Raw genomic sequence first — 25,530 nt, forward strand, 5'->3', positions numbered from 1 at the left:
CCCTCTAACTCCCTCTCGCCCTCCCTCTCTCTCTCTCTCCCTCCGTCTCTCTCTGTGTGTGTGCTGTCGCCTTTCATTTGCTGCGACATTTTTCGCTCTGGAATTTTCGTGTCGTCGCCTGCTTAAAGTAATTAACTAAGAAAATTTTAATTGCTAATATGTTGTGATGCATGTGCGTGTGTATGTGTGTGTGCGAGTGTGTGTGTGCTAGTCTGCATGCTGGCATGTGCGGCTGCTGTGCTTGAATGTGTGTGTGTGTGTGTGTGTGTGTGTGTGTGTTTGGCATTGGGCGCCCTCGACTTTTATGTTGGCAAAACTTTCAATAATAAAGCTGTGTGTGCTGTGTTCTGTGTGCTGTGTGTGCATGTTTCTGTGTGTGCGTGAGCTCATTAAAAGTGCGCTGGCACAAGTGTAAACATATAAGAACAAAATTAATGTTGCCTACTTTTGTGCGCGCGGAATTAACTAATTTCGCACATTTGCTCATCATCCTAATTGCATAATTAGATTTTGTGCAACACATAAACACAGTGTTGATTAGCGTCCGCTCACATCCAACCAATATATGTATATATATATATGTATATTTCCTTCACAGCTGCAGACTAATCGAATTCCAACCAGATTGAATAATAATTCCAACTATCAATAATAGAAAAAAAACTAACAACTCATTTATGCTATGCCGCAAAACAAATTAGTTAATATATGAAATTAGTTAATCAATGCATCAGCAAATTGAAATGTTTTCAATGCTAAATGAAATTGGAATATGCTTCGAATTAAATCAAATAGAAAATTTAATGAAAATACAAATTCAATTAAGCTCTTGTAGCTGATGCAATTATTTTGTTTCCGGCATTATGGATATATATATATATATGAAACTGTTTGTCCTGATCGACTGACGAACTGACTGACTGATTGAATGATTGATTGGTGAACAACGTGCAGCACAAGCGCATTTTCAAAGACCTTGGCTCAAATGGCAAATCCATTCTTCCTTAATGGAAATGGAAAGAATCTTTATGAAAAATGATTTGAAACGTGTTGTACACCTTTCGCAGAATCCAAGCTTCCTAGGTGAAAAATAAATGTACTGATACTTTTTCACTCATACTTATTTTCAAAGCCCGAAATAAGATTTTAATAAATACGTGTTTCATCGATTTTGTAAATTCCACCTACAGCTGCGGAATATTGGCGGAAAATTTGCTGCGTTTTTGATCAGTCGATCAGTAAAATAAAACTTTATGCAAAATATAACTTAAGACTTTGGGTTCAAAATAGCTCGGGTAGATTTAAACTGTCTACTAGCGGGAAATGGCTGAAAAAAGTGATATCGTATATATATATTCTTGATCAATATCAACAGTCAAGTCGATATAGCCCTCTCCTACTGTCTGTCGCTTTGCAAATTACTCGCTCAATCTTAAAGTTAACTTCACGAAACCGTGCATAGGTTCGACTTTTTGTCAGAATCGGTCGAAACACTCGACTATATCATATAGCTGACATGGCAAGGATCGAACAAAAACCAATTTCATATAGGAAAAACTTACTTAGCTTTGAAATATATCTCCTTTTTGGTTTCTCCTCTAGATATAGATCAAGGCCTTGAGCCATGTGTCTGCAAGGGTATTTAAACTTCGCAGCTAGCTCTGTTTTATGTTTTCAATGAAAAACTGATTCCTCAAGCTGGACTCTAATCAGGATGGGGCATTAAGCTATTTGATATTTATTAATTATTTCGTTCTACATGCAGTTTCACAGGAATTGAGTGCAAATTGTAATTCGAATTGAATTCCTGGGCACATAAATTAAGCGTATTTAATACGCACACACACACACACACATACACACACACACACACACACACACAGTCACTACTAATACTGATATTTTACTTGGGTATTTGGGGAAATTGCCTTTGCCGCATTTCGGTTTGGTAATTTAAGACGCCGCAAATCGCATTCATTACAACGATTTTCACTTCAGTTCGCTGCACTCACAAGATGCGGCTCGTTTTTTTTTTTATATTTATTTTTGTTTGCTTCACGCATATTTAGTGGAAAATACGCGTTGACTTGCCCCGGCCTGCCCCTCCATCAGAAAATAAAGTACAACAACAACAACAGCAGCAGCAGCAGCAGCAGCAGCAATATATGAGAAGGATACACGTCAGCGCTTCACTTGAACAACTCGACAGCGACAACAACAACTTCGACAACAACAACTTCGACAACTTCGACAACAACAACGACAACATAAATATGCTTCTACTTAATTTTTCATATCGAATTTCAATGCGAATTGGTTTTGGGTAAAGAGCGCACATGAGTATGCGGCATGTTTTCAGCATCTTTTTCATGCTCTTCTTGTTGTTGTTGTTGTTTTTGTACTTTCCCAAAAAAAAAACATAAGAAACACACTGTGACTGGCGCTGACAAGACGCTGCTCTCCCCCCTTTTGGATATGCCTTTGTCTTGTCGTGTTGTTTTTCCGGGTGCTTCAATCTTCGATTTGCCTATTGAAAGGCATCGCCGATTTGCTGGCTCCTCGAGTCAGCCAAGTGGCGAGTTGGCGGCGCTGATCAGCGGCAAGACACGATCCTCCCCCTTAAAACCACCTCCCCTTAAAGCTCCTCCTCTTCGTACACTCCTGGTCCTCATCTATCTAATCCTCCTGCGCAGCTCAAACACTTGCCAGCCTAAAAAAAACAACTCATTGCGCGTCTGTCAACGCTCATCATCGGCATTTGCTGGCATCGGCTCAGCCTCGAAGTCCTCAAGACGGCTCACGGCTGCCGCTTTCACTTTCCCCCATTTCGAGCGGTTCATGACGATGTCAAGTGGTGTCTTCCTTGAAGGAAGTGCGAAACTAGATACAATTATTAAATATTTAAAATAACAGACAAACTCCCCGCCTCTCGCCTAACCAGCTGATTGCCAGAGACCAGTCAGTGGAAAGATAAACAAAAGAGATGAAAAATTAAATTCAACATAAAACAGAACCACTTGAAAGTCGCGCTTCAGCGCCGTCTAGAGTTAGGGAGCAGGTTATGCTGCTTGGGTGGGTGGAGTGAGGAGTGAGGAGGGGTGGGCTCTGCCAGTGTGTAGGTCATGGGAGCAGCATTGAAAAAACGCTGTGAACTAATTTTGACAAGGAAGTGGCAACACCGTGAGAGGGGGAGGGGGATAGGGAGAGGGAGGGGAAGGCAGTTGCACTGCAAGAGTTGGAACTGAAATTGAATTGAAGTGGGATAAGCACATGAATTTGAAGCGATTAAATGAGTCAATGAGTAGTAAGTATGACCAAAATAAGGCAAGTAACAGATGAGTTGAATGTAGATTGAATTGAAAGCGATATTGAAATGGATGTCAAGTAGCCAAGTATAAAAGAGTAGCGTACTTCTGATATATTAGTATACAATATAAATACAGATAATAATAGAGATAGAATAAGTGAGAGAGAGAAAGGGAGAGAGAGAAATATAGTTGCAGTGCAAGATTTGATTGAAATTGAAACTGAGTTGAAGATGAAGTTGAACTAGAAGTAGAAGTTGAAGTTGAACGAAAAGTAGAGCAAGCGTACAAATTATTTTACCCGGTTTAATGAGTCATACGGCATGTTAAAAATGTCGTGAAAGGCAAAGACGAGACAGGTAGAAGATGAGTTGAATGTTGATTGAATTGCAAGTGATATTGAAAAGAATTTCTGATAGTGAATAGTATAAAAAAGTAGCTTGTTTCGATTCCATAAGTACAAAATAGAAGATGTACGAGAGAGATAGAGAGAGAGAGAGAGAGAGAGAGAGAGAGAGAGAGAGAGAGAGAGAGAGAAAGAGAAAGAGAGCGTAGCAATGAAAAAGTTAATTGAAACTGAAATTGAATTGAAGCTGAAATTGAACTAGATGCTGATTTCAACTTGGGGTAAGTGCAAGATTAATAACCATTAAACAATTGAACAGGGTTCACGAACCGAACCACAAGGCAGGAAGCTGGTTCAAAGCGTGAACCGAAACGCCTACAATTGCTTCCGTGCCTCATTTTGTGACCAAATTGAAGGAACCTTCGCTGAGAATAAATAATAAACGTGAGATTGAATTGAAATTGAACAGAAAACAAAACTAGCTCCCTGTTGTCGTTGATTGACGCTTGTAATTCTCAACTAGTTAAGGCGTTGCGGGTGATTCCTGAAATAGACATACCACAAATAGTTACAGCAAAATTGAAAATCCAAAAATGTACTTATAACAATTGCAGGCTCGTTGGCTGCCAAGGACTTTGGCATGGATGGCCTTAACGGTTTTGGTGTTGGTCCCAATGGCAAGAAGAAGAAAAAGAAGCGTCGCCACAGCCGAACAATATTCACCAGCTATCAGCTGGAGAAGCTAGAGGAAGCCTTCAAGGAGGCGCATTATCCCGATGTCTATGCCCGCGAGATGCTCTCACTGAAAACGGAACTGCCCGAGGATCGCATACAGGTGAGTCACACATTGAATAGATTGCGATGAGATGTACGAGAGAATGAATGAACGAATGACGAATGCCCGAAGTGCCGGGTAATTTGATATTATATTCATTGCTCAGCCCCCAGCGAATTGCTTAATGAATTAACGAACTAATTACATCCGCTGTGCAGTTGCGTTTAAAGGTGTTGCCCGTGTTGGCAAAACAAAGCAGAAAGCGATGAGAAACCAGACGGATTTCGCTTGGAGATGGGCCCCAGCTTGTAGCTGGGCGGGGCGGGGCTGAGCTGGGCTGGTAAGGACTGGCTGAGCTTGTGTGTCAGGTATAAGGCATTTGGAATTTGCATTTCCTTTTTGTCTCATTGTCTTTGTTTGGATTGTTCTGTGCTGATTTTTCACACCTCGATTGTGCGCTGCACAGACAGACAAACAGAGAGACGGGCAGACCGACAGACGGACAGACGGACAGACACCAGCCCATTGTGATCATCCTTGCACTGGTTAATACCCTGTTCGTTCCTAATAAGCAATCAACCTCAGCTGCGGCAGCTCAAGTGCAGCTCCAACAGTTGCCCGACTGAGTCCTTGCCCGCACAGCCGCGTCAGCGTCCCGGACTGAGTTTGGGCTTGGGTTCGGTTCGGTTTGGGGGCTACGCAAAAAAATCAGCTACGTTTGCGAATTTATAATTAAGCATTTTAATGGCCGTTATTGTTCCAGCTAAATGCCAGCCAGGGCAGTGCAAGCGAGACAGCGCACACCAGAAAGGGAGAGAGGGAGAGGGAGATGGTGTGTGTGTGTGTGTATTGGCTGTGTGTGTGTTGGCTGTGTGTGCGCTTTCATCGAGTGAACTTGAACGCCGCCAAATTGCCACCCTTAAAAAGCTTACGTATTTCATGCGCTCTCTCGTTCTCGCAATGTGTTTGATTAGCAAAAAAATAAAGAGAAAAAACAAGAAAAATGTTCAAAAAAAGACGAAAAAAAAACACACGAAAAAAATTGTGTAATTATGGCGCGGTTACTTCAGCCCCTCTCCGACCGACCCTCCCCCCCCCCCCCGTCCATGTACGAAATTTGCCCTTTTTACCCGCATCGAGTGCGCCACTCACGGCAATAGGGAAGGGCAACGGGAACGGGAACGGGAACAGGAAAGGGAGCTGTCACTGAAACTGGAACGGACTGCGAACTGCGGACTGGTTCTCGGGCACGTCCCCTCCTTTCCAGGCAGCCGACTCAAGTGCCCAGGCACTTAGCTTAGGCTCAGGCTCAGGCTCAGGCTGAAGGGTTGACTTCGATTGGCGAAGGCGCGACTGCTTGATTTTTGGTGTGTGCTGGAATTATTTGTTAGTTTATCGATAACACTGCACAAACTATCGATAGCTTCAGTTGCCAGCACGATATCGAAGTACACTATTGATAAGTTATCGATCAAATGTTATCGATATAAATTAGTTGTCTTAGGTGCAGCAGTTTAGTTATTTGCATACATTTATTTCTCATATATATTTCAATTGTATCGATTTCAAATTTATCGATTTGGTTGCAATCGCTTAGTTTAACATTAATTATCGTAATCAATGCCCAATTGCATTCCCCTTAAGCCTGAATATAAATTTTTGTTGTTAAATGTTATGTTAATCCCAATTGTTAGCAATGATATTACAAATCGATAAATATCGATCAACTATAGATGTGGATAAATGCAGCTCGGTCAAATGCTAACTGCACTTAATTAAGCTGTTTTGTCTACGTTCACGGAATATGTAGGAAGTACGTAGGTTTCGTTGTGGTTTTTTGAATATCGATAAAAATCGCTTGCCTTTGACAATGTGATTCTAATGTTAATTGCCTATCGATTATTTCAAATGCAGCTCTGCTAATTACAATTGCTCTTTAGTTGCATGCTTTAAGCTTTATTAACTTACTAATCGACATCAACAAATCCTTTGCGGCAGCACACTCAGACCACACTCGCTCGCTCTCAGTCTCTTTCCCGCCCTCTCTCTCTCTCTCTCGCTCTCTCTCTCTATCTTTGTGGCTTGCTCTTATCCCGACAAGCTCCAAGACCCTAGCTGAAAATTGAATTTCGAGTGTGTAAAATTTTCCAATTATAGACTTTGAAGTAGCACACACCCACGCACACACACACACACACACACGCCCACGCACACACACGTACGAGTGGGCACTTTGACGGAGCTTCGCCTTTGGCTTGCTTGGGGGCACATGAAGCACTGCTAAAAGCGAGTCCAATTAGTAGCATTACAACTAACACTTCAATTCTGGCCCAGAGACGAACGAACGAGCCTCGCTCTCTCTTCCTCCCCCTCTCTCTTCCTCTTGCTCTCTCTCCCTCTCCCCCTCTCTCTCTCTCTCTCTCACTGTCTTTCTGACGCTCTTACGCACTTGCCTGCTCTCTCACTTACTTGGCAATAACGGCAATCGTCATCAGCAGCAACAACTGAGGCAATGGCGCCAAAGTACGGCCATTTTGTGTGTAACTGTTGTGTGTTGCAGGGTTGCCCAGGAGAGGGTGGGGTGAGGGGGGGGACTGAACTCGCCCCAGCGGGGTTGGCTAGTGGCAAGACAGGGGGAAAACACGGAAGGGACGGACGATGCTTGGCGTAAATTTGCATTTAACGTTGTTTGCGGTGCCCGCAAATAGTCAACGACTTTCACTCTGCCCGAGTGTGTGTGTGCGTGTGTGCGTGTTACTTACAGCAAGTGGGCGTATGCTACACCCACACCCACACACCCGCACACTCACACACACACACGCAGCTCAACAGTTAGACAACCACAAAATACTCTAAAGACCAAACGACCGCAGCGCAGCAGCTGAGCAGAATACGACCCCAAACACACACACAGACACGCACACTCATACACAGCAAATAGCCTGCAAATGTCATGCAAAATAACGGCACTATTTGTCTGTCTATGTGTGTGTGTGTGTGTGTGCGGGTTTGTGTGTGTGTGGATTCTGGCAAAAAAGGCTTTAGAAATTGACTTGATGGCGCCCCAAAAAATCTAACAACAACAGCAGCATATAAGACCACACACACGCACACACACACACACACACACACACACACACGCAGAGTCAGCTTAGCATGCACACACACACACACACGCAGACAGCGCTGCCTGTCGCATGTGTTGCATATTTTCAGGCACTTAAGCTATTTGCCTGAAATGTGCACAACAGCGCACAGCACACACACACACACACACACACACAGTGAGTTATCATGTGCAAATGCAGCTAACATGCCCCACACCGCCCCTCCACAACGCCCTCCACACCGCCCACATTTGCAGTTGAGGCCAAAAAAAGCACTCGGTATTGATTTTAATTGAAAAATTGTTAATTTTCCATGCCAGTAGCAGCAGCAGTCGCAGCAGCAACAGCCACGCCCCTAGCTAACACACACACACACACACACAAACACACAGGCGCATACACACACACACAAATACACACACACAAGCCGCAGCTCTTCAACCTTTTGCCAAGCGAACTTTTTGTGTGCTGCCAATTTTAGAGCTCGCTCTGTGTGTGTGTGTGTGAGTGTGTGTTAGTCAGAGCACGTGTGTGTGTGTGTGTGTTGTTGTTGTTGCTGCTGCTGTTGTGTTCTGTGTCTGGGTAATTACACATTTGTGTGTGAATAATTTCCAACCCCGCAGCGCAGACTAAAATTCATGGCAAAATATTTGTTCGCCTTGGATTTGGGAATTTTCGTATTTTAAATTTGAATTTGACTTTGAAATTCGCATTTGCTGCCCCGAGTGGAATGTGTAGCACACTCGGGCATTTCAATAGTTTTGACTACTAATACACACACGCACACACACACGCACACACACGCACACACACACGCACAGTTTGAGCAGCTGCCCTATTGAAGGCTGTAAATTTGCTGGAAATTTTAATTGTTAAGGCAATTTCAGAGGGCATCCCATGCTATGATATACTCTCTTTCTATATGAACCATAAATGTGAGTGCGCTTATATCGAATTCTAATAATACGATTTGAGGATTTTAATCGACTGCCCGGATAGTCGCTCAGTCAGCGACCTCTACTCAAGTCCAGTAAAAGTTCTTATTCCTTTGCAATTATAAAAGAGTTTGGCTATTTGTGGATTTAATTCAAATGAATATGCATTTAAGTGAAAGCATCTTTTAATATAAGTATAGGGCCAGAGATTTGGCACCTTTGCAATTGGCAGACTGATCTTCAAATTGGCATGGGAGCAAACAGTTTGAATACCTGGCTCGAGTGCTGGAGGCATGCTCGAAGCCATTCACAGGCCATCAGCTGTCAGTGGGAGCTGCTCCGTACAACTAATTTCTCAAAACGAGAAAGAAAAAAAGAAAGAGAAGAAGAGATCTGTGTAGAAGAAGCAGAAGAGCAGCCTACAAGTTCTACGAAACTAATTTACTCAAGTGGCGACGCGTCGTGGGGCCAAAAACGATGCAACACAATGTTGCAAGAGGCCACAATGGCCGCTTGCAGCTTCAATAAAAGATTCAGTTGGTTTCTTGAAACTAAAATATGCAATCGTCATTGGAGTTTTGGAGTAGCTGCGGCCCGATTGGCAGCCTCGACACCACTGGCCATGGGAACCGAAACCGAAACGAGCCGAATCCGAGCGGATCGGGCAGATCGGGCGGATCGGGCGGATCGGGCGTTCGGTGTGTCCAGCGACTGTTTGGGGCATTCGGGCAGACTTGTGGCAGACATGTCGACTCGCCGTTGCTGCCACTTGACGCAATGCCGTCTGCTGCGATCGGACGCTGCCCCTGCTCGCTCTCCCGCTCTCTCTCTCGCTCTCACATGGAGCCTGTCAACGCTGCATTTTCTCAGGCATTCTACTCAACGTATCTAGAATTCTGATGATCATGATGATGATGTTGATGATGATCGTCGTCGAACTTGTTCATTTGGTCCGCCTGCCTCTGCCTCTGGCTCTGGCTCTGGCTCTGCCTCTGGGCTGGCCGACTCGAGTACCAATTCGGTTAAAATGGTATCAGTTCTAAGAAAAATATTATTTTTTTATAATTTCTCGAGTGCGTTAATCTGTTGAAGAGTTGCCTGAGCGAGTGGCTCGACCCTGGGCCCATGCTGCAGTCGTTCGATCGTTGCGGTCTCCCCTCGTGGCATTTGGTTATGTGCATAATCACGACACCAGGGCGGACCTCACACCCCAAGTAGAAGTAGTGCTACACCCCCCCCCCTCTCCCCCTCTCTCGCCCCCCTCCGGTCCGCGGTCTGTTGTTGGTGTTGACGTGCCCCGCCGAACCAAAATGAAACGTCAATTTCAAGCGTTTTTCCTGGTAATAATTAGTAGCTGAGGTGGGCATTTAAATACTTGGCGGTTGCCATCATCGTTTTCCATTTTTTTTTTAATTTTTATTTTCATTTTCAGTTTCTTTCTTTTTCCAGCTCGTTTTTTTTTTACTTCTTCTTTTAATATTCTGCGTATTTTTGTATAAAAATACGCGCACAACAGCCAAATAATGCATATAATTGCATTTTAAGTAGTTGCTGCCGCACGTTGCTGCCGCACGTTGCTGCCCCTCGTATTGTGTTACCTACGCGTTCCCACCTCTGCTCCTCCCTCCCTCCCTACCCGCTTGTCAATCCAGCGTGTTAATAGACCTCGCCCGAAGCTGTAGCTGTGTGTTGCTGTGGCAGGCTGTTGCCATAAGTGGTTTTTAATTTTCTATACTTGAAATTCCCGGAAAAAAATGCAACGGAAATGCGACAGCAAGTGGGTGGCTCGAACTCCAATTGGAATTGCGACGCCAATTGGAATCTGTAACAGTAGATTGGGAATTCCACATGCCGCATCCGCATCCGTTAATTCAGCCAGAAATCGAGCATTATCAGTGCTCAATGCTAAAAGGATCTGTCGGCTCAGAAGTTAGTCAGGCGCCAGTCCTTAAAGAATACAAACTTTAATTTCTTTAATTAACTAAGGCATTCAGGCCTTCAGCTCTGCTCAGATCATTTGAACAATTTGTGATAATCTTCTGAAATTCTGAAATCAATCTCACAATCATTATCATCCTCTATGTCCCATTTAATCACATTTTGCGGCTTAAAGTTTCTTTCTCTCTGAGCCAACGCACTATATTTTTTTATATTTATAAAATATATATTTTTTAAATTCCAACCTTTTAAAACTTCTTTTAATTCCATCCCTACAGCGCCTTGTACTGTGTATTGTGTTATTTTCATAAAATGTTTTTCATACTACTTAGTATTGATTGGCCCGCTCGAAAGTGGAATTACAATATTAACTCGCAAATTTGACTTATCCACAAATTCTCATCATCAAATTTATAATGCAATCGAATAATTTCTTATTTGAAAAACAAGTTTTTATAACTTTGTAGAGCATATTCAAATGCCTGAGAACAAAGCAATTGATCAGGAGGACAAGCTGAATCAATTTCACAATATCGATAACATTGCGATAAAGAAATGCGCAAAATATCGATAAGTAGCCAACATAGACAATAGTGAGTGTAGCCTATCAAGCAAAGCTGTTTATCGATAACAGGACGTTTCCAAAAATTACCCTGCTTTATCGATGGGCAGCTTGCAAGCCATCGATAACATTTGTTGGGCATATATCGAAAAGTAACATTGCGATAAAGTAATGTCACTTTATTCAATAAAACAAAATATCGATAAGTAGCAAAGTGGGATTAATTTTAACGTGAAAAGCTAGTTAGCAGCGTTGTCTATCGATAACATGACGATAAACCAAATCTGACTTTATATCGTTTAACGCTCACATAACTTGCTGTTGAGAGAGAGTGTACATGAGAATACTGTGCCTCTATCCGTCTGTCTCCATTTAGCCTTTTTTATAACTTTTTCATAAAATCGATAAATATCGATTTTGGGACATGGTTATTAAAACCACTCGAAAATTGTAAGAGCTTGATGTACCTTACTTGAAATGCAGGTTCTCTGAGTCGAAATATTGTACTTTTTCGATAAAACAGATAAAAACATATGTATAAAGAAGGTAGATGGAATATTTTTACAGGTATTTCGACGCTGGGTTTAAGGTATCTTCTCTCTCTCTCTCTCTCTCGCTGTTTCTTACTTGTGCTGATTGTAAATCCAAATACCTATTAGTTTGTTTTTGTTTTTCAATCTCCAAATACTACTTAGCTTTAGCCTAGCCTAATGATAGCAACCCCCAGTGATAAACGGACTTCAATTGGATCATCTATAAATATTTGCATGTGAAAGTTGCCCTCCTACTCACTCGTTAAGCTATATAATACCCTGTAATAACCAATAACAACAACAACAACAAGAACAACAAACACGAGCTATGGTCTGGGTGTTGTTCTGGTCTGGGAACACATGTAAAAGTCAATGGCAACAATGTGTAGCTCTGTGGTTTGACTAAGCAGCAGGGTTGGGCTTGGGTTCGTTAAGGGTTTGGGTTTTAGGTCTTGGCTGTGGGCTGCTGTTGCCAAGGGTTGCAATTGCTTGGGCAAGTGTGTAACAAGTAACTGCCAGTTGATGCTGCCTGATGAGGCTGCTAATGCCCACGATGATGTTCCCGCTGATGTCGATGACGATGACGATGATGATGATGACGATGATGATGATGATGATGACACGTGTAAGTGCAGCAACATTGTCGCAATTATCCGACTGTTAGCGGCGGCAGCGACACTGCGTTTGGTTGTAGAAAAAGGGGAATGGGAATGGGATTGGGAATGGAGTGTAGCTGGGGAGGATTGGGCTGTCCGGTTGTTTCTTTTTGCCTGCTTGGCTGGTTATCATTAATTTGCTGCGTTTTGTTTGTTGTTTATTTCGAGAGGGTATTTGCCACCCACAGCGCGAAAACGTGACCTTAGCCTCATTTTGTTGGCTCAAAGATAATGATTTTTGCGCAGTTAAAAACAGGAAAAGAACGAAGAACGGCACGCCGAAGCTTTAATACCCTTGTTCGGTGCAGTTAGCTCGATGCTGATCTGAGTTGAATAAATGCGAAGTTCCTTCACCTGCCCAATTGATGCTCCATTGTAGAACACGCGCTTTGCTGTCTTCTTTTTCTCAACTGGCTTAAAGCTAGGCATATAAAGCGCTTGCCATGCTAGAGTCTCTTACAATATCTGTTGTTTATTGAACCTCGAGGTAACTTACAGACCCAGCCAGCTGTTGATTATGATATACTAAATAAATGACCAGCATGGATCAAGCATATATATGTGTATTTATTTGTGAAGTCGGCAACGTCTCCTTCTTGGCAACGAAAGCATAACACCCTTAGGCAGCAGTAGCTGCGGGTAACAAGCCCAACACGCATTCAGCAAACCCAAGCAAACCCGGCCAGGAAACCCACGCCAGAGGCCCTCGACACGCACGCACTGCCCATGGTGTTTGTTGTTGTTGTTGTTGTTGTTGTTGTTGTTGTTGTTGTTGTAGACTTATTAGCGCAAAATGAGCACAGAGCGCAAACTCATTTAGATCTCATCGGGCAAATTCATCATCTCGAAATATTTTCGACGCTTTTTTCTTCGTCAGTCAACGCGGTTGTTGGCACTTTTTTGGTGCTTTGAAGTGGGAAAGTAGCTTGTTAAACACTTAACGCTTCAGCTGATGGCCCAAATGGATTGCGGGCGGGGAAGGTGTTCGGAGCAGTCGCCGCCATTGGCCATTCACGTTTACTTAGCCAGCCGCAGATGCGTTCATGTGAAAACTGCCATCGAAATTGTTATCAATTAATCAGATGTGTAATGGAGGCAGCCATCGAAACAAATAATTAGGCAGGCATATCGATCTATCAGTAATCGATAAATGTTCATACCAGCTGACAGTTATCGAAATATTAACAAAATAATCATATGAGTTATCGATAACAACGACGAGCATAATGCACATATGTGCAAAAGCCAAAACAGTTGCAAAGCAGCGGACAGTTATCGAAAAACTAACCAAATTATTAGATGTGTTATCGATAACACCAATCTATACATTTGCATACCAGCTGACAGTTATCGAAATACTAACAAAATAATCATATGTGTTATCGATAATACCGTCGGACATAACGCATATGTTCGTAAAAAATCAATCGATAACACAGTCATCGGTACTACTGGACTTCATCTAAAAATAGAGTCTTAACATGTGACTTTTATTGCTGGCTCAAAAGTATATTTCTCGAAGCGTTTATATAACGGGCAGAGGGCAGCATTAACTATATATTAAGTGGGTATAGACCATCTTTATATATAAACCGATAGGCAGCTTACAAACAAACGTTAAATTTGATTGGGCAAAATCGATTACCGATAACATGTCGATAAAGAAATGCTTCTAGCCATTCGAGACAAACTGCGCACATCTCACAAAAAATGGTTGTACGCAGCGTTGTCTATCGATAACATGACGACAAGCTTAATTCGACTTCATCGCGTTTATCGCTCATTCAAGAAACTGAAAAGCTTGGATGGGAACCCAATTTTTTTATTTGCACCCCACTCAATTGAGTCATCTAAAAAGCACGAAATAATTTTGTAAATAATTGAAACACCTTTGCCAGGTGTTGTTGTTGTTGTTGTTGTTGTTATTGTTGTTGTTGTATTGCACATTGAAAGCAAATCAAAACTCATCAAACAATTAGAGCAGTCGCTAACAAGCTGCTCTCCAAAGCGCTGTCATCATCAACATGATCATCATCGCGATTAACACGATGATGAATGATCGAATCATTCCGGGGCCGGGCAAGAGAGCCACAGAGGGCAATCGATTGCGCCGCCCGACTGAATGAGGCCTATTATCGAATTTTGAAAAGCGTAATTATCGCATGACAAATCAAACGCTCGACGCTTTATGCCTTATACAATTTATTTACTCAATAAATATTATCGTTAAAATGCCGACCGATCTGCGAGCTGCTTGGGAAAAACTCAGCGAGCCGCAACCAAACAAATTTGTAGCGAACCGAAGCCCAAACCAATTTCTAACACCCACAACAGCAACAACAACAACAACAACACTTGTTGTTGTTATTATTATACATTTGATTGGGGACTCGACTCGACTCGAGTGTGTGTGTGTGTGTGTGTGTGTGTGTGAGAAGAACCCTGGGCCAAGTGTTTGGACAACGAAAATTAGTCATTCGATTTTTGGAAGCCACCTAGCTGAATAGATTTCCTGTGCCGCCGACCAATTAACCAATTGAGCTCAATCCATGCCGCGCTCCTCTCGCCAGCATTTCGACGGGTTATCTCAGCTTATGAGACATACAATGAGGCCATAGACCCAGCTTAGCCCAGCCCAGCCCAGCCCAGCACAGCAGAGCCAGCTCCAATCCGAATACCGAACTTTAATGATCTCTCTCTCTCTCTCTCTAATTTGAATGCTTTGCTAGAGGTGTTGGTTACAGTGGCCGCTCGATAATCAGCACTTCTGGCAATTGAAATCGGCAAACTATATTTTATATTTAAGAACATTTTGCTTTAAGAATTGTCCAAGCACTCTATTTAATTCATATTAATTATTACTCTGATTTATTTTATCTTTATAGAGGGTTCCGTTTCACTTTTGCTCTCTCTCTCTCCCTCTCTCTCTCTCTCTTTGAAGGATTCGATAAAGACTCTGAAGGCATTAAAATCGTGTCTCATAGCATTTGTCCCTCACCTTACGTTCTCTCTCCCTCTCCAAGTTGTTCTCTCTCTCTCTCTCTCGCTCTCTATGTCTCTCCCTCTCTCTTCTCTCTTTCTCCCTCTCTTTCTTTTACTTTCTCTCTCGCTATCTATCTACCTGTCTTCACTTTTAGATTGAACGATTATAGCAGCTGCTGAAGAATAAACCAATTAAGCCTTTGTTTATTTTCTTCTCTCTCGCCAATTTTTTCTCACCTTCACTTCTTGACTGTCATTGTTTTTATACCCTGTAACCATTGAATATAAGTGAAATGGGGTATTACTACTCTTGAGTCAATGTGTATAACACGCAGAATATTTATACATATATAGATTGGAATTACTTTGGATTTGTCACCGAAATGAAAACATTCTCATAATCAAAAGGCTCTATATGTTGTCTAGGGTATGCTGCTAGTCGCGCACACTCTAATCGATATGTTTTAGCGGCTTGGTAAACAGGTAGTATAGAGAGGTACTATAAAGAGGTACTATAAAGAGCTACTATGAAGAGGTACTATAAAGAGCTACTATGAAGAGCTACTATAAAGAGGTACTATAAAGAGGTACTATAAAGAGGTACTATGAAGAGGTACTATGAAGAGGTACTATAAAGAGCTACTATAAAGAGCTACTATAAAGAGCTACTATAAAGAGCTACTATGAAGAGGTAGTATGAAGGGGTACTATAAAGAGCTACTATAAAGAGCTACTATGAAAAGGTACTATAAGGAGCTACAATAAAGAGGTACTATAAGGAGGTCATATAAAGCGTTACTATAACGAGCTACTATAAAGAGCTACTATAAAGAGGTACTGTGAAGAGGTATATTAAAGTTCATACAGAGTCTCACAAGGTCCTCTTCAGTCAGCCTCTTTCACTGCCTACCTCTCTTTCGCTTTCTCACACTCTCTCGTCCCAGGGCTGCTACGTACTCATATCTTTTTAAGACCCAGCTGGTATACCTGGCACTTTGGACCCAACTCAGGTGCGTCCGTCGTCGGCTTTCAAGTGGCTGCTGTTGTCTTTTTTTTCTCAATTGTCGCGTCGCCAACGATTTGCTTTGGAAATTAAGTATAACTCATTATCGCAATCAAGAAATCCTTTTGCTCTCTGCCTCACTCTCTCTCTCTCTCTCTCCCTGACGTTTTCTCTCTATATCTGTATATATACATATATATAACTCCAACTGTGGCTTCTTTTTTGTGCCACACTTGACAAGTGCAACAACAACAGGCAACATTTTGTTTGCCATGTTGATGTTGTTGTTGTTGTTGTTGTTGTTGCCTGTGTTGCACACCAATTTTCTACTCAAAACTTATGACAGCCAATTCGAGAGAACGAACGAAAATTATACAGACACTCGGCGGCTGCTCATCGCGTCGAATGCTGCCCGGCCTGTGTGTGTGTGTGGTGGGTGAGGGGTTGGTTGAGGGGACGGGTATTGACTGAGTGGGAGAGTCGGGGTGTCGGGGTGTCGGGGTGTAGGGATTTATATAGCTGCTGTTAGGTGCAATGCGATGGGGGCGAATGACTAAACACTTTTTTTTCCATCTTCTTGTTCAATATGCATGCATTTTGCTGGCCGGCTGGCAACCCAGCAACAAATCCAACTCCAGTTCCATATTTTACAGAGTCGCTGCCCCACATCATGCCCCTAGCCCCAAGCCCCTAGCCCCAAGCCCCTAGCCCCTAGCCCCTAGCCCCGCGCCCACTATGTAGCCTGTGTGCCGCTTGTTGAAATCAACATCAAACCTTTAATTTGATGATTCTGCAAATAATTCGTCGGTTTCGGAGTCGTTGACGTTGCCTACCTCTGCCCGCCCAGACACCTTCAACGAGCCAACCTGCAATGAGCGACCACCCCTCCCCCACCCCCTCCCCTTCCTCGACCCTTCCGCATGCATTGCCCCATCTATGGATGAGTCGCAGAGCTGAGCTGCTTGTTGATTTTTCCAGTTGTTCCGCAGTCGCTGCAGACGAGGCGTGAAAATATAATAACACCTTTGTTTTTTAATTATATTTTGAAAGACTCACCGCCGCACCCCCCCCCCCCTCTCCCCTCCCCACACCATCACCCGCAGTCAGCTGTTGCGAAAAAAGAAAACAACAACAAAAAAAGTGAAAGGCTTCTGCAAATTAACCAAAATTTGAAATAGTCGCTAAATTAGACTTATCATCGGGGCAATTCATGTTCGCATTCACAATCGTTAGCAGTGCTCGTTATATTGTGACTCAGAGTGCGCCGTCGAGAGTCACTGAACCACCCGCACCCGCAACACCTCCCGCTCTTCCCAAACGAACCCTACAACTATCGATTGTTATTGTTATTGTTTTTCATTTGTTTTAGATCGCACTTGACTATGTAGCGAGAGGGTGCGGGTGGGGGCAGCGGGGCAGCGGGGCAGTCACTTATTTGGCTCAATCGATCGATTTGGCTCTTAAGCTCGCCCCCAAGTTGAATGCACGATTGAGTCGAGCCTCATAAGGTGCTCGCTTGTGTAACCATTTATAGCCATTGTATTCATGTACATATATACATAAGTATATATAGCTCTTGTTTAGCTGGTAATATGCTGCATAGAATGTGTATTTAAAGTCCAAAATCCGACTGAAATTATTTCTATATCTATTTAGTCAGATTGTGAACGTACAGCTTATAGCGCTTAGTTTTAACGCTAATGACACTCATTCATATATTCTTTTTATATACAAGTTAATAATTCTTAAATAGACTGGGAATGTGCAACATATTTTCGGGAATCTGAAAGTCTGGAACTTGAGCTAAGTTACCAGTAACCAGTTCCGAACTATTCGCAACTTCTGATCGCACCTCTCGGGTGCTGAAGTTCCTCTTTTTTGGCACAGCATGAAGCATATGGATAAGTGCCAGGTGTTGTCTAAGTTTTCCATTTTGAATTTCAACTCATTCAGCAAGATATGACATTCACATTATCAGATCCCGAGTGCTGCAAATGTCTTTTATACTTGAGTAAAAGTGAATATTTGTTCGAGGCTTTTGAAAATTTGTGTGATTTCCTTCATCCACACTTAAGGCAATCGTTTGACGGCCACAACTTTGTCTTAGTCTATTTGCTTATTTAGAAGTGATACAAAATAAATAATAATCCTTATTAAAATATGTTTTTCTCAGGTTAAGAGTTAAGCAAAAGACTTTAATTGAAACCTTTTAAAGGCATTTTAGAGGCCAAGCTCTTAGCTGCCCATCATAACTATTACGAATAACATCATAATCATCATCATCATCATCATCATTATTATTATTAACATCATTTGACAAACTGAACATTCAGCAGTTTTCCAGCCATTTCTTTAGCGTTGTGCGACAGCTAACGAATTTCCTTCCGCCCGAGTTAAGGCTAAACTGTTGTCCATTTGCTAGAAAAACAACAACAATAACAAATTTGTGACAACCTGTATACCCTAACGGGCGGCATTACACTTTTGTCATGAAGTGTGTAACGCTTAGAATAAAATGTGCCTGCTTCTATATAGTGTATATATTCTTGTTCAGCATTAGCAGACGAGTCGACAGAGACTTTTTTCTGCTCAAACTAGTCTCTCAGCTTTTAAGCTATCTTTACTTTCCGGCTGGATCATACGACTATATCAATTAGCTGCCATAGCAGTTATAGAATGAAAATTAAGTTCTTGTTTGTAAAACGTTTTTGTATTCTCGAAATATCTTTACTAAACTTTGCATATACGATTATTGCCAAGCTCTTTACGAATGAGTAAAATCTATATCATATCGGAATACTATATCATTTAGCTGTATAGAAGGAATCAGTCAAAAGATGAGCCCCTTGTATGAAAAGCTTGTTTCTTTCCCAAGACATCTTGATCAGACTTAAGTCTAGCGGGTTTTACCATGCTCTTTACTCATAAAACAAATCCTAACCACATTGAAATACTATATCATATACTGCTATATCTATATACATCTCATATAGGAACAATCTGTTGTATATAAAGCATTTGCATAAGAACACATTTAGGTCTTTATTCTGGTAGGGCATATAACATTCGGCGTGTCACAGACAGTTGTTTATTTTTTCATGTCATTGTTGTTGTTGCCGTCGCTAAAGGGTTGTCGCACCTGGTCCCTTGGCTTTGCGGCGGGCAAGGGCGGGGCGGTGGGCGGTGGGCAGGGGGCTACTCTGGCTGAAAATTAGGCGCGACTGCGTGTTATGCAATAAGAGCAAATAGTTGCGAGCTGCGTAGCACTTTGATTGATGGCACACAAACTATTTATAGAGTGGGGACAAGGGCTGGGATGGGCTTTAAAAGCCGTTGCAGTTAGTTGTGGTCTGAGCGAGTCTTTAAACTCAACTAATCCACACTTTCATCTGGCCGTATATGTGCGTGCGTGTATTTGTAGCATATTTTTCAATTATATATACAATTGACATTATAAATCGCATTTCACGCTAATTTGCAACAAGAGGCAGCGGCTCAAAGCCAAAGACGCGTCGCCTTTACAGACTGCTGATTAGTAAAAGTTGGGGGAGGGTAGCGAAGTGGTGGGAGGGGGCAAGGGGGGGATGGGGTGAGTCGTTTTGTAAATAGAAAAGCAGCCAACCAACAAAACGAGCCCAAGATCCCAACCGCTGGCCACAAAAAAAGCTCAGCGAAAATATATATATTTTACAATTTACAAGCGGGTCCCCAGAGAGCGCGTTTAGCTGGCGAGGGAGGGGGGTGGGGGTGACACTTAAAGGCGCTAAGGGTGAGGGGAGAGGGGGAGGGGGGTGTGGGTGCTTGAAAGACCAAACAAAACACTCGACCAGATTTGTACAAAATTAATTTTATAGATTAGAAAACATTGCGAGTGGTTGTTTGCGTCGAGTGGCAACTGCTCGAAATGGCGGTGCGGGGAGGGGGCTGCTGGAGGCGTGGCACATTTGTGTGCGATGAGCCTTGTCAGAAGCTGGCTCTGCCACCTGCGCCCATAATTGAAGAATTGTCAACGAATTATGGTTTCATAATGGACCAAGCGGCACAGCATGCAGCAGACGCAAACAGAAGCCCGGCCGGAGACCCAAGCCAAGTAAATGCCGTGCCCCCAAAAACCGAAGCAGCCTGCGTGTAACACCGCCACGTTGTGCACTTTATCAAACTGTTGCAATTTGGAGGGCGTGGCGCCACGCGGCGTCGTCTCTCTGGCTGCGTTTGACACTTCAATTGGTTTTGTCGCGCTTCGGCGACAACAAAAAACAACAAAAAAAAAAAACAATAAAAATAAAAATAAAAATAAAATATATACGTAACGAAACAGTCAGCCGTAAAATACAAGAGAAAAGTGAAAAGACTTTCTTCGGCACTCCGAAGATTAAATACCCTTATGAAAGATGCGCACTTGACCTATAGAAATTAATTATTTCCCATTAAACCGACTTGAGGAGCTTTTTCGGGTGTGTGAGGAGAACTTTGTAGCTGGTCAATGCCGAGATGCTCAAGATATCTTGAAGAATGGTTTAGTTTTTTTACACTAAATTCTTTCTAGGTTTTATGATATAGTATTTCGATGTGGTTAAGATTTCACTTATGAGAAAAGAGCATGTCCCTCAAGAATCAAGCCTGATCAAGATGTCTTGAGAAACAAAAACAAAAACAAATTCCATACATTCCATTCCTCTTTTTTTGACAGATTTCTCCTATACAGCTGTATGATATAGTATACCGATATGGAAAAGTTTTAGCTCAAGTGTAATAAGCTTGGCAATAATCGTAAATGCCAAGTTTAGTGAAGATATTTTGAGAATACAAAAACGTTTTACAAACAAGAACTTAATTTTAATCCTATAATTGCTATGGCAGCTAAATTATATAGTCGTACGATCCAGCCGGTTCCGACATAGGTATTGCCTGGAACAGAAAGACGTTTCCTTGGAAAGTGAAGTTAGCTCTAAAACTGAGAGACTAGTTTGAGTAGAAACAAGTCTCTTTCGACTCGATTGACTAGAAAAAAAAAACACCGTAGCCAGCGCCGTAACTAGAATTCGAAATCGATATTTATCGATATTTTGAGAAACGGGCAGAGACACATCGCATATACGAGTGTATTTAATATATCAAGTCTCTCACTTAACTAATTGTACATTTTGTAAGCTGTTTCTGATGACGTCAGACTCCATTTGAAACTTATCTTCCATTCTCTACCAACTTATCTTGAAACTAAACTTAAAACGGAATGGATATTTTTTTTTACCAGGCAAATACTTTGCTTCAACCAGTTGTGAATTCTAAGCTTAAGTAAAATACATTGTGTGAACCAGTTGTGAATTATAAGCGAACCTTCTGTTGTGATAATTATCTGAAGAAAAATGACGCTCATATGCGAAATGTACTCAGAAACTAGACGTTACCAACTTCAAGACATATCCAAAATATCTGATTATCAAAAATTGACCTAAAGTGCAAATCAGATGAAGAAGAAGATTTCGTGAACACAATTGAAGGTAACCCTTAGCGGTTACGCGGGGCATGGCCAGCTGTGTGTAGGTGTGGCACGGCGCATGGCAAAGACACACTCACACACACACTCACACACACACACACACACGCGCGTAACGTAACGCACACGCAAATCAGACAATTTGTATCCAGCGGTGAATATAATTGAAAAATGATTGGTTTACCGTCAATGAAAATGATGATGACAACGCAGTGACAACACTCATGATGTTGTTGTTGCTGTCGTTGTTGCTGTTGTTGTTGTTGTTGTTGTTGTAACTGTGATTCGCTGTCAATGACACGCACCTGCAGCTGTGACTTCGATTGTTGGGTCAATCGGCCATTCATTCGGCACTCACCGAAAAGCCGTTGACGGGTTTGTTAGTAGTTAATTCATACTCAATATTATCGAATTGATGGGCATTTGCCGCATTTATGCACGTGAATCACTTGTTGACCGATTAAAAGATTCGAATGTGCGATTAGTGAATTACAAACTAGGCTCAAAACAGTCATGACTCCGACAGGAGAAAGCTAAATAGCGTGCTAAATAAATACATTTATTAATGAAGCCAGTCATGAGCTTAAAATGGGAGTCTTGAAGCCTTTGACCTGCACTTTTGTCACCCAAACGCGGTCGATTTTGCGAAAAAACTATCAAATCAATTTTCACATGGAACTTTTAAAAATGAGTTTGACGCCAATCCGATGGTAAGCAAAAAAGTTCCAAGTTCTTCGCCAATATTACACAGGTGTAGGTGGAAAATCTGAAACACGTTTTTAGTTAGATCTTATTTGGGGCTCTGAAAATAAGTTCGAAGTCAATCGGTTTAAAGTTGAAGCTTGGATTCACCGAGAAAGCTTGGATTCTGCGAAGAGAGTAAAACATGTATCAAATAATTTTTCATAAGGTTTCTTAAAAATGAATTTGAGCACAAAACTTGATCTGCCAAATCCTTGAACCCAATTTCCAACAAGTTTTATAAAAAAAGATCTTTAAAAATTAGTTTGAGGCGGATTGAATATTAAACAAAACGGTTTCATTCAAACGTTTTTCGCGATTTTTCCACACTTGCGGGTGGAATTCGCCAAGACTCCGTCTCAGCGTGCAGGGGTGCGCGCTGATCACCAATCAGTCAGTCAGCCAGTCAGTCAGTCAGTCAGTCAGTCAGTCAGTCAGTCAATCTGTCAGTACAAACAGTTTTATATCTAGAGATTAATGAATCCTTACTGCCTCGTGTCCAGGCTTTTAATGTATCTTTGCATTGCGTTTATTTAACAACATTTTGTTTAGATTCCCATTTTGAATAGAGATCAAATTAAACCCATTGAAAATTATAAAACAGACATTTATCTATATCTATTTGGGTTCAGCCTAGGGCTGCTTCCCTTTAGATCTAAAGGGAGTACCAAGACGGGATTTTGAAAGGTTAAAGTTTGCTAGAAAAACAGAAGAAATAAAAAAGCGGAAATTGTGTGCAAACGTGATGGCAAAGGTCAGCGTGGATTTTTTATTCAAGCGTCGAACCAACAAGCCCGCAGTCGCCGGTTCAAATGCAGGCAACCAAACAGTTAAATATTCTTTATCCCTGAGCTTTTGCTTGTGCTATACGATAAGTTCAGGCAATATATTTGGTTTAAGATTATGTTAAAAATTATAGAGAGATTTATAGAAGTGGAAGCTCTTTTAATTCAGTTGGGTTGGCCTGGCCTCAACTGATGCTGGCCAGAATGGCCACCAAAACACAATCTGTGTCAGCTGCCGGGCAACTCGATTCGCCTTGGCGGGCATTGCGGCACGTCCGTTCGAGGAATTTCTATTTTGCCCAGGCACCGCAAGGGGCAGCTGCTATTTGTGGGGCACTTGGCATTATTGGCATTTAGAACTTATTAACATTAAATCGCTTTCACTGCTTCCACCCCGCTACCCGTTCCCCGCTACCCGCTGCCCGCTGCCTCGCGCGAATGGGTCAGCTTGGCGCCTGTCTGTGCAAATTGGAAATTCCTTCGTTAATTCTAATAAGATTATTAGTTGCCCGACGTCGCCAGCGAAATGCCGAAAAGGCCAGCCACAACTACAAGTCCCAGTTGCGTTTATTATTTGGAAGCAATAATCGAATAATTTGGCCGAAGGTCGAACGACGGTCGTTTCCTGTATTTTGACACCTCGAAGTCAACTTCAATCAGCGACGCGGCTCGACATGTTTGTCCGGGGCTTTTGTGGTTGAGGCTCGTGTGAAATTCAAAAAAAATAGATACCAACCCAGCCCAACACAAGCCAACCGAACCCAATCCCTGGCCGGCGCTGCGCATCCAGCCAGAGCAACGCGTAAATCCAATAAGCATAAGTGTGCGCGCTCCCGCGGGACCTCGGGCCGCAGGACGCAGGACGCACAAAACTGAAAACGAGTGCCAAATGAATGAAATTAGCGCACGTTAATCATAAACAAACCAAAGACCCAGAACCGGGCACAATCTGGGGGTTGGGTGCGTCAGTTTTCCCGTAATCCTTGGCGCGGCTGAGCCGATGAGCAACCCTTTGTGCGCACCATTTGCTGAAGTGCGCGACAGAAAGAAAAATAAAATAAAACAACGACAGCAAAATCAACAAATTGCAACAGTTCTCACAAAGGCCTCTCTGGGTGCGTGCGTGTAGTTGCAACCTGCTGCGTGGACACGCGCCAACGGGCCAACGTCCCTGCACTTGCCAATTTGTTGATAACTACTCAAGAGCGAAACCAGATCAACCGACAATCCAGCCCTGCCAGAGACAATGCACTCCATAAGTCTGAAGTGGACCACAGCATAATGACAATTGGCAGTGCGTCTCCAGCTGTGAAAGCATGTGGCCAGCAAAGCTAAATGCTCGCTCCAGAGTCTGGCATTAAAAAGGCTGCTTACCTAGAGACTATCTTCTATCCAACCTACATAGTTCACATTTCGCACAGTTACATTTCCACTCGTTTTCTTTTGGCTGTTTTCCATTCCGATCATTTCATGCCTCGATAATAATTGGTAATTGTTATCTCTATATATATATATATGTGTGTGTGTGTGTGTGTATGTGTATGTGTATGTGTATGTGTGTGTGAGCGTGTGTGTGTTAGTGTATGCATGCACTTATGCATATACATATATGAATGCATGGTTTTTTTTCTAATACAAAAAAGGCAGACCAAGCTTATTTGTCGCTGTGCTGCAAATTTAAATAAAACGAATGTCTACCAAGTGCTCTACTACTCGATTCTCAAGAATTCAAGTAGGCTCTGAAGTTTTTCATGCTTAGCTAGTAGAGTAGTGTTTTTTTTTTTTGGTTATTTGTTGTTAATTTTTTTTTTTATATGTATATACATATATATGTTTGTATGTATGCATGCATGTATGTAAGTATGTATGTATGTGTGTATGTATGTATGTATGTATGTATATATGTATGTATGTATGTATATATGAATGTATGTATGTATGTATGTATGCATGTCTGTATGTATGTATGTATGAACATATATATTTGTGTATTTATGTACATAAGTATGCATGTATGTATGTATGTATGTGTGTATGTATGTATGTATGTATGTATATATGTATGTATGTATGTATATATTAATGTATGTATGTATGTATGTATGCATGTCTGTATGTATGTATGTATGTATGTATGTATGTATGCATATATGTATGTATGTATGTATATATGAACATATGTATGTGTGTATTTATGTACATAAGTATGCATGTATGTATGTATGTACGCATATATGTGTATATGCATGTATGTATGTAGGTATCCGGACATGTATTCATACATGTACGCATGTTTGCATATATACAAAACAAACATGCATACATGTATGAACACACAGGCATACATACATATATATGCAAACTT

General features: G+C 42.0%; 1 protein-coding gene across 2 annotated transcripts in view; it reads left to right on the forward strand.

The window, feature by feature from the left end:
* Nucleotides 1-25,530, forward strand: part of Vsx2 (Visual system homeobox 2) — a 60,346-nt gene that overhangs the window by 19,401 nt on the left and 15,415 nt on the right. For both annotated transcript variants that reach the window (XM_064699451.1, XM_064699450.1), the window contains exon 3: nucleotides 4,266-4,486. In XM_064699451.1, coding sequence (XP_064555521.1) covers nucleotides 4,266-4,486 — 221 coding nt within the window. The remainder of the gene's footprint in view (nucleotides 1-4,265; nucleotides 4,487-25,530) is intronic.

The sequence above is a fragment of the Drosophila montana genome, unplaced genomic scaffold (assembly GCF_035044405.1).
Source record: "Drosophila montana isolate Dmon_TW-CO22-7 unplaced genomic scaffold, ASM3504440v1 contig_920_1, whole genome shotgun sequence".
Taxonomy (NCBI): domain Eukaryota; kingdom Metazoa; phylum Arthropoda; class Insecta; order Diptera; family Drosophilidae; genus Drosophila; species Drosophila montana.